Source organism: Pecten maximus, chromosome 1, assembly GCF_902652985.1.
Source record: "Pecten maximus chromosome 1, xPecMax1.1, whole genome shotgun sequence".
Lineage (NCBI taxonomy): Eukaryota > Metazoa > Mollusca > Bivalvia > Pectinida > Pectinidae > Pecten > Pecten maximus.
Genome location: NC_047015.1, coordinates 20,924,808 through 20,936,035, shown reverse-complemented (window position 1 = coordinate 20,936,035; position 11,228 = coordinate 20,924,808). Strand labels below are relative to the sequence as shown.

The window sequence follows — 11,228 nt, the reverse complement described above, 5'->3', positions numbered from 1 at the left end:
AATGTGGATTTTAGTCGCAGGTTAGCTGGTGATGTACATGGTGTTCTTGAAATATTGGATTTCATTGTCGCACTGGCGTTTTGGGATGTAAATTCTGATAATAGTAAGTAAAGAAACATTGATTTGAAAATCGCGGTATTCGACAGCTGGAAACTTGTGTCCTCCATATGTTTAGATTGAGTCAAATTACGACACTAATGTTCCCCTGTGCTCGATATAGCATACTGCTGCTACAGTCTGTTTTGTGTTGTTAAATAGTGTTAAAATTGAGGTTTATTTTCTGTGACCACTAAAATGGTATCAAGCATGGCATTCGAGATACAGCTAGCGTTAGACCTACTGCGCTACGTAGGTCATGAGCTCGGTGCTATCGGGAGTGTCAGTGTTCTGTCAGATCCTGTTTTCTAAACTGTCTGCATTATACTGGCCTTTTTATTAGCACATAAAGCGGCTATTCCACTTGCAGTGGCGTAGGAAGTCGTCAAAAAGTGGGTGGGGGGGGGGGGGGGGGGGGGGGGGGGGGCAAAATTTTTTTTTAACCTTAAATTTTACGCACTAAACAAATCGTATGCCATCTCCGCAAAATTAGCCAATAATTATCATTTCAACATCCCATGATAATTTTGATAATTTATGTAGTACAAAATAAGTTATTTACGCAAATCAGGATATATCATTTATGGCAAAACATGAATCACCAGGTCCGGCCAGGATTTTCGAAAGGGCGGGGGGTCCAGTAATTTAGTAATAATGCGAGCGCCGTAGGCGCGAGCCGATTTGTTTTTAACGAGGGGTCTGAGGGGCCGCCCAGCGGGTCCTGGGCAGCGCCCTGATAGGGGGTTCAAGGGGGTCTAAGCCCTCCGCGGAAAATGAAATATAGCACATTTCCAATAATTCGGGATCAGGCGCGGATCCAGGAGTTTTCGAAAGGGGGGTCCAGTAATTAAGTGATCATGCGAGCGCCTACGGCGCTAGCCGATTTTTTTCCCCTTTTTGCGAGAGGTCTGGGGGCCGCCAAGCGGGTACCAGGGTGGCAAAGCCCCCCTGCGGATCTGCAATCGAAAGGGGGGGCAGTAATTTAGTGATAAAGCGAGCGCCGTAGGCGCGATCCGATTTTTTTTTTTTTGTATTTCCTCGTACCTATTGGTAAATAGTATCACTCGATTCACGTTAAAACCGCGCATTCTTATTCATGTTGTGTTTCTGTCTTGTTCTCATTATAAACTCAATTAACTTCACAAATTATCATCAACTTATTGAATCTATGTGATGAAGTTAAGCAAAATTTCGTATTAAGATATAAATATTGACTTACCAGGCTAGTGCAGACGACCGACACACAGGTCTGAGGATTGATATACTAGTACAAGATAAAGTTTTTATCGTTGCCTTCAAGAAAACATTATCGGTTCGAAAATATAGTAATACAGATATTTATCGAAATGAATATATAAATTCGTGTTTTTTCCCCTTTTTTAGATTTTCGATGTCAAAAAGTGGGGGGGGCAAAAAGATATGTTTGCCCCCCCACTGTAAAAAGTGGGGGGGGGGGGGGGGGGGGGGGGGGGGCAATTGCCATTACATGATACAGAAGAAAAAGAACGGATATGATTCAAACATTCAGAATAATCAAGGGAATAGACAACCTGGAAAAAGAAGATTTCTTCGAAATAGAGACAAACAGGAGGACTAGAGGACACAAATACAAAAGTATGAAGCCCCAAACCAGACTGAACATCAGAACAAACTCCTTTAGTATAAGAGTAATCAATGACTGGAATAACTTGTCAGAGGAAGTGGTAGAAAGTGAGACAATTAACCAATTCAAAAATAAACTCAACAAGCATTGGAAAGACCTGCTAATAAAATTTCACCCAACTTGTGTTTAAATATCTACAAGCCAGTATATAAAAGGAAAAAGAGGACTGTGAGACAATTTTTACAAATTTAAAGTGATATTTTAGTCGAGGAACCGGTGGAAACTGTACATAAACTTTAAGAGGTGGAGAAATTGTATATAATCATAAAGAAATCCACGGAACCACAACAATGATATATTGATGAAAAACTTTTAATCAAGGACAAGGCGCAACAAAAAGTATTGATGAATTGAAATCTATCAAGGTGGTCAAGAGGTACAGTATTTTTTATAAAGTTATATATATAGGTTTCAGAATCAAGGTTGCTACCTGTGAATTAATGTAAAATTTAAAATCATATATAAAATGTATTTCAAATACGGTATTTGATGACTCAATGATGTAATGTCTAATGTTTAAGAGTGTATTTTATTCTTACGATCATCATACTCATGACACTTATTTTTTTTACTCAAGCATCTACCAGAATTAAATCAGTCTAGCTATTATTAATGTGTATTCTGGGTGAGTTAACTAACATTTCTGATATTTGGCAGACAATAGGACTTTTTAGGGATAATTTTGTTGATATAAGGAACGCATCGCTGTCGATAAAAAAAATAATGGATTTAATAAAAACAATAAGTGAATAACCTGGCTGTAGATGTTACATCAGAGACTTGTATATCACAAGTGATATACAAGTCTCTGGTTACATGTACCGGTACACACATAGTAGTTCTGTAATCTTTACAAATACGGTTGGATCATAAATATAACACAAAACTAAAATGAAAAACATGTCAATAACATTTATATAACGCTTACTCTTCACATATACAGTGAAATACTTAAAAACCGCATGGAATAGACTGTAGCGCAGCCATGTTATTTACCCTATCGACAGCTATAGTTCGCGGTAATTTGGTCATCGTCCGGCGAATCACCTGGACCCATCATTTTCATGTGTATTCATACACTTACCTCCGAGCCTACGTTCGCAGACGAGCTACGTGTGGTTCTTGCGTACTTTCCGGATGTAGGTTTATATCAGACAAAATTTACCCACCAGACTATAACATGCTAGACAACACAGATATCATGGGGATTACAGAAATATATCCAAAGAATTTTAGGTATTTGCCAAACAAAGCTGAATTAAGAATTGAAGGATACAACCTTTTCATAAATGAGAACTCGGGAGATCGACAGAGAGGAGTCGGGCTGTACATAAAGTCAGAACATCATGGAGTAGAAGTAGACATGGGAAGCACATTTAAGGAAAGTATTTGGGTTAAGATAAAACTCTCAAGAAATAATTGTCTATTGGTCGGATGCATATACAGGATTCCAAATTCAGACGAGGAAAACACAAAGGAATTACTGAAACTGTTAGATAAGGTATCGTCAAAGAAGGAATATAGCCACTTATTAATCATGGGAGATTTTAATTTGCCGAAAATAGACTGGAATTCATGGTCACCTGGTAATGACAAACAAAGCGAAAGTTTTGTAGAATGTTTAAGGGACAATTATCTTTGCCAACATACAACAGATTTTACAAGAATAAGAAAAGGAAGCGAGCCAAGTATTTTAGATTTAATATTAACAAATGAAGATGAAATGATCAGAGAAATTAAGTACGACAGCCCAGTAGGAAGTAGTGACCACTTGGTTTTGATCTTCAAATTTCATTGTAATAAAACTCCTTCTGCGAATAAAACCCATCGTCTGAATTACAACAAGGGCGACTTCGAAAGCATGAGAAATGATGTCCCTATAAACTGGAATAGAATACTCAATGGCAGCATAGATAAAATGTATAAATCTTTTACAGAGATTATTGAAGCAAGTGCAAACAAATATATACCAAAGAGAAAGTCTAAATGCCACCCAGTATCTGGAAAACTTAATCCACCCCTGAATAAAGACACTTTGAAATTAATAAACAAAAAGCATAGGACATGGCAAAGATACATGGAAACAAAAAGTGAGAGCAAGTACAAAGAATATGCTAAAGCCAGAAACCAAGTAAAGTGGGAACTTAGGAAATCTAGAAGAGAAACGGAAAAGAGTATAGCGAAGGATATAAAGCAACATCCAAAACGTTTCTGGAAATACGTTAACTCAAAAAGGAAAATTAAAATAGGAATTTCAGACTTAAAGGGACTTAATGGAGATGATCAGCAGATGGCAGTAACAGACAGGGAAAAAGCCGAAGTCCTAGCCATTTTTTTCAGTAGTGTTTTTACAAAGGAACCCCCCGGGGCCCTACCTGAGTTTGAAAACAGGAATCCAAGCTACCATTTTAAAGAAATTGTTTGTAATCAGAATGTCGTGGAAAAATTACTCGGGAACCTAAATGAAAACAAGTCACAGGGACCAGATAGAATGCATCCAAAAATTCTAAAAGAGATCAGATATTCTTAACAAATCATTATCAGAAGGAAAACTACCCCAAGCTTGGAAAGAGGCCAACATAACCGCAATCTACAAAAAAGGATCCAAATCTGACCCGGGTAACTACAGACCTGTAAGCCTGACAAGCGTAATAGTCAACGGAGAATCCTCTAAATCGTACCCGGTAATGAGTGGTATCCTCCAGGGAAGTGTATTTGGCCCAATATTATTTGTTGTATATATCAACGATCTACCAGAAATACCAGTGTCCCAATCGCCGCTCTTTGCTGATGATACCAAATTATACAGACAAATAAGCAATAGCGAGGATGTTAAAATACTCCAGAACGATTTGGATAATCTTCAAAAATGGTTCGACGAATGGCTACTGAAATTCCACCCTAATAAATGTAAAGTTCTTTCGCTTAAAGCAACTCAAAAACGAAAATACTATATGGAAGGATCGGGAGGAGAAAGAATCCAACTGGAACATGTCAAGAACGAAAAGGACATTGGTGTCACCATAGATGAGGATTTAAACTTCAAAACGCACATACAGTTAATTGTCAATAAAGTTAACAGTATAGTTGGACTGATAAGAAGATCTTTTGTGTATCTGGACGAACTCATGTTCAAAATGCTATTTAAAGCTCTAGTTAGACCCCACCTTGAGTATGCTGCAAGTGTTTGGAACCCATCAAAAGTAAAATATATAGAACTCACTGAAAATGTGCAGAGAAGGGCAACAAAACTGATCCCTGGATTTAAAAATATATCGTACCCGGAACGGCTACAACGGTTAAATCTCCCAACGCTACAGCACCGTAGGACCAGAGGAGGTATGATTAACGTTTTTAAGATAGTAAATAACATATACGATAGTAGAATAACAAAAAACTTTTTCCAAATGGACAAGATGAGTAGAACCAGAGGTCACTATAAGAAAATATTCAAAAAGCGATGTCGTCTTGATGGAAGGAAACATTTTTTCAGTTACCGAGTTATTGATTTATGGAATAGCTTGCCACAAATTGTTGTCAATGCTGATTCTGTCATAAAATTTGAAATAATGTTAGATGATCATTGGAAAAATAAACGTTTTTATTCATGAATGTACAGGAACTAATATTAAGCCATTAATTACATAGGAAATATTTATATTATACTATGTATTGATATTGATATGGATATAGAGGCTACAAGCCTGCGTCCATTATTTATGCTAATAAATGCTAATAAATGCTAATAAATAACGGCAGGTGCAAAAGGCATCCTGACGTTAAAAATGGTGTTGGCCAAAACACCGGAAGGTATTTTGAAATTCGGGAATTTGTATGCGCTTGGTTGTTATGCGATCTATATTTTTTGTAGTTAAACGGGTGTCCTCTGTAAGGTAACGTCAGCATATCGCAGTTATCTCCTTTCCAACAGTATTTTTTCGGCATAGTCGTATATTTTTCTTTTGGTCCCGGATATGACGCGACAGGTGGCGTTACTGGTCAAGATGAAGTATGTGATTGGTTAATGTAGCGGTAAATGCAAAATGCAGATATACAGTTAAAAACGAAACAAAATTAAGATTGAATGCAAGCTGAGTAAGTGGATGCATCTAATCAAATGACACATTAATAAAATTATATTCCTGATTCAAATGCAGTCTTATTGTCACCAAAAAATGATTCAAACTGATATAATTTTGTTATCCTTGCTGAAACGCATTTTTTGATTATTTCGTTACTTTATTTCACCATCAGTTTTACATTATAACCACCAGCATTAAAACTATGGCGTTTATCTTTTTTAAAGATATTTCTTGCTTCAATATATATTTGCAATCAAAGTACTGGAAGTACTGTAAACGAACATTATTGTTTAACCCAAAATCAGTAATCTTCTAAGTTTAAAGTTGATAAATTTACTGATATCGGTTTAGGAATTAATTGCAAATAATCTTAAATGTTTGCAGCTGTTCTGATATGATTGTACACATGCATGTTTCTGTAAGGTCCTAATTGAAATTGGAAGTTTGTTGATCTAAGATAGATCTAAGATAGATCTAAGATAGATCTAAGATGGATGAAAATAAAATATGTCTTCTTTCTTTCGGGAATTTAAGGCATCATCAGTTATAATACAGCCAGGACTCTGTGACCTTATTGATGCCGACTTCTAATATGCACTAAATTTAGGCTAGTTCCATCGTTAGTTTGGCATATTTCAACTTAATATGATGAAACACACATAAAGAAATACTGAAAACCAAACCCAGAGCTGCTAATCAAGGCCCGGATTAGGAATGTATCCTATTGAAACTGTACTAAAGCATGTATGGTACTTCAAAACAACAAGAGATCCCAGAGGGATCTTGGCGCCCACCATTGAATGATCTTCATAGGTTCCATGTCAGATTGATCTTTTCTCTACTTTTCCCTTCATTTTACTAATCTGTGCAAATTGAGACATCCCTCCAGTACTTTTCAAACAAGGGAATCCTAGCTATATAAGAAATTTGAGATTTAACAATAATGGCTGTTTGTTTGCAAGGTTGTTTTCAGGACAGACTGGTCCAAAAATGCAATACAAGGGACCAAGGGAAACCTACTTATGAAATTTGAGAAAGATCCATTCAGTACTTTCTCAGAAATAGCGATAACAAACTTCAATTGTCAAAATCCAAGATGGCTGCCTGTCGGCCATGTTGTTTTCTGATTGGTCTCAAAACGCAATATGCATAACTAGGCACCAAGGGAAACCTACATATGAATTTTCAGAAAGATCCATTCAGTACTTTCTCAGAAATATTGATAACAAACTTAAATTGTCAAAATCCAAGATGGCTGCCTGTCGGCCATGTTGTTTTCAGATTGGTCTCAAAACACAATATGCATAACTAGGCACCAATGGAAACTTACATATGCAATTTGAGAAAGATCCCTTAAACACTTTATCAGAAATAGTTATAACAAACTCCAATTGTCAAACTCCAAGATGGCTGCCTGTCGGCCATGTTGTTTTCCGATTGGTCTCAAATCGCAATATGCATAACTAGGCACCAAGGAGAACCTACATATGAAATTTGAGAAAGATCCCTTCAGTACTTTCTCAGAAATAGCGATAACAAACTTCAATTGTCAAAATCCAAGATGGCTGCCTGTCGGCCATGTAGTTTTTCGATTGGTCTCAAAATGCAATATGCATAACTAGGCACCAAGGGGAACCTACATATGAAATTTGAGAAAGATCCCTTCAGTACTTTCTGAGAAATAGCGATAACAAGAATTGTTTACGGACGGAGGGAGGGACGGACGGACCACGGACCACGGACGCAGGGCGATTTGAACAGCCGACCATCTGATGATGGTGGGCTAAAAAACTTGACTCCATTTGTTCTGAAATCATTTGATGTTAATAAATCTTTATATGAGAAGATATACTTCTGGTATAATTACAGTATTGCAAACAATGTGATAACAACCAGATAAAGACTATCTTCATCGAATAATTCAGCAAACAGGAAAAGAAAACTTCAAGCTTCATTTTCAACTTCAAACCTGATCACAAAGATTACAGTCCATTCCATGGGATGACACATTCCCTATTTATTGTCCTTTTTCAATGTTGATCATCCAATCATACTGAACCACACAGTTCAGCAATGTAATTGCACAAATCACACCTTTATGTGGAGAGAACATTTTTGGGGGTGTTATAAGATTCCATAACTGTATGCAAAGTGAAGCATTCCATATCTATAACTATATATATATATATATATACAGTACGTGTATATATTTACACATCAAAATTGGAATGACACAGGAGATTTGCAACTTTAAGTTCACCGTCAGTCATGGGAGGTTTATGTAAAATGTTATATTTACTGGGGTAATTAGTAATTTTGAGAATATATTTATGAAGCTCTATTCTGTACTTTCTACCAGTGCTTAGAAAATGGACACAATTATATGTTCTCCAATGTCAAAATTAATCATATGTAAAATATTAGGGGTTTATTTGACCGAGAAGTATTTAAATTTTTTGTAATCATTCGCCATTTGAGGCCTGATTGCCGTCATAGTTGAATTACCAAAATGGACCTGAAATCAATATTTTTAAAAGAGAATGATCAATGATTTGAATATTTCATAAACATAATTTAATACATCGTTTATTCACTTCATTCAGATCTTCAGACACCAAATAATTTGTGAAGTCATATATAGAAATATATGAACCATTTTGTTATTGATTTATAGTTCACACAAGTAAGCACTAGATGTAAGCAGTAAGTATGTGTACCGCTATCTACTGGCATGACTTTGAGTACAGTAGACTACACTCGCTTTGTGGATATTGACAGGCTAACATATATTTACATACTAATTTAATTTTAGAATTGAAACTGAAATCTTGTAACAGCATGGCACAAATAGTCATCTGAACATTTGTTGTATATTGAAAAAATATTTAAGGTAAATATTAACTCATTTGCTTGATTTCAATTTTCAGTTTATCAATTCATTGATTACTCCGTGTTTGAAGTATGGTGTAGTGAGAATTTCAAGTCTTGATCATGACTTGATGAAAATTCTAAATTAACAAATTATTAAAATGAATTGGAAAAATAACACAAGTTCCACAGCAATATTATATAGAGAATCAATCACAATATATCAGAAGTTATAAAACTACAAATAACAATTAACGGCTGAATATCAAATTAAGTGAATATCACACGTATTTTTGCATTTGTTTTTAGATAATCCGGATTTCCTTTTTCCGGCTTTAATTTTTTTTACGTAGACGTAGTGCATAGTAAACGTAACCATGTAACAGATGATTTTAATCAGATTGACTTAACATGAACTTAACACCGTCTCAGTAGTTCGTCACAATCGAAAATTTGGTCGTGAATTCGGTATTTTGCAAATTATTTCAAAATACTTCCAGGTAAATGAAAAACAAATTCATATGGTCTCTATACACACACCAAAGATTACTATATTGGGTCCATTTTCTCGTAAAAATATCGATTTTGGGTCCACTATCGGCCATTTCGGCAATTCAACTCTTAACGACAATCGGGCCGCGATTCGCAAATGAAAAATTAATTTAAAAATCGGTCAAATAAACCTCTAATATTTTACATATGATACAATTAGGCATTGAGGAACATATATTTGGGTCAAATCTCTGAAAATAATGCCAATTTATATTATAATTGAGCCCCATTTTTCTTCGCGTCGGTATTTCCAAGTCCGCTTCACCTGTGGTCCGTTTCAGTAAATATTCTCGTCTTTGCCGAAATAAAACCAAGCTATATAATTTTTCATTTTAAACATGACAACAACTGCCAACCACACGTATCCAAAAATGTTTTTGTTGATATCATCTGAATATTGCCGTAGTTATCTGTCACTTCGATTGTAAACCCCATGCCAAAGTCATGGAAGAATCGACCAATCAAATTGGTATAACTTTTGATTTCCGTAATCTTGCAGTTACCTCCCTTACAACAGTAAAGACGTTCCAAGTATCGCCTACAACAAGCAATCCCGTGCACATAACAACAAGATATTATCATTTGCATTTCATTTATTGGTCATTTTCGTCAAAGGAAAATGGTATATGGAAATCGATGACAACGTTAACGCTTAGACCAGTCACCCTGACCACAAATACCACTTTATTGTAGACTATACTGATGTTCACCAGTGCTCGAACAGGACCAGTGCTCGAACACTTTGTTTATTTTTGCTTCTCATTTCCTAAATCGTACTTTCCGTCCGTTCTTTCCACATGAGTATTATGGGGTGTAACAGCACTTTCTTACCTCCGGTAGCGATAGCTCTCTATCAAGGACGATAATCCAAATTTGAGCAGACGACAATGGTCATCATCTAGTGTAAAATCAAATATCATCAAACAAACATCGTTTCCAGAAAGGTTAGCATTCATGGAAAAATCTGTATTTTGAAAGAATTATAGCAAAATACATAATTTAAAAGAAAAGTAATGATTCAAATGTAGATCTGACACAGTTTTGAAAAAAATATCAAAATGACGGACGAAGACGGATTCTGAGTTGGGTGCGACAGGTGGTACCACTACGATTGTCTACCGTCACTTGTCCCAACAAAGGTTGACCTTAGCTTGATTGTCGACGAGTACCAATGTTTGTGTACCAGATGTAGACAAGAGGAATAAGTTTTGACATTTCTAGCAATATATAATAGGTATGGGACATCTTTACTCGTCAATGCTACTATGATCTGAATCGGAAGATATGCGCACTGGTCCAAAATGTCAGCTTCCGCTGTGTTCCGATCTATTTTTATCCCATGGGATTAATCTGAACAATATTTTTTTTAAGAAAGGATGTATGTATATTACAATATAACCGACTTTACCACAAAAAACTGAAAACAACCATTTTATAGGGGTGTTCGAGCACTGGTCTGTACTTACGTAAATACCCGCCATTGCACAGGTGTCATGTGACCTGCTGCCAAAAATAAACCAACGTGCAAAAGTTACGGTGATAGGCTTGAAATTACTAACGGTAAGTCTGTCCTGTATAATCAAAATTAAACTTTAACTTTTCATTAGGTATTGGAAATAAAACAACAAAAAACTATGTTTTGTGTTCGAGCACTGGTCGGATGAGTCTTAAGCCTATACAGTTCTTTCTCGCAAACACGTACAGTAACGTATCGTCTCGTATGCCGTTATTGATATATTTATTTCTCTAAATTATATAAATACACACCTAGATGAAAATGATGTAACATTCTAGAATATATATCTTACACATTTAAGTAAATCGCGGACATATTTGCAGACCTATGCTATAATATCAGCCGCTTTGGAATGAACACGGAAGAGCAAAACTTTCTAAACATCCGGAGACGAATGCGCCTGCGCAATAGTTGTTTACATAAATATATTGACCTGGAGTTGTTCGCAAAG

General features: G+C 36.0%; 1 protein-coding gene across 1 annotated transcript; it reads left to right on the top strand.

Annotated features, from left to right (window-relative positions):
• Positions 1–2,939: 2,939 nt before the first annotated feature.
• Positions 2,940–4,289, top strand: LOC117333688. The gene has a single exon (XM_033893141.1). It carries the CDS (start codon positions 2,940–2,942, stop codon positions 4,287–4,289), a length of 1,350 nt encoding a protein of 449 aa, XP_033749032.1.
• The last annotated feature ends 6,939 nt before the right edge of the window (positions 4,290–11,228 follow it).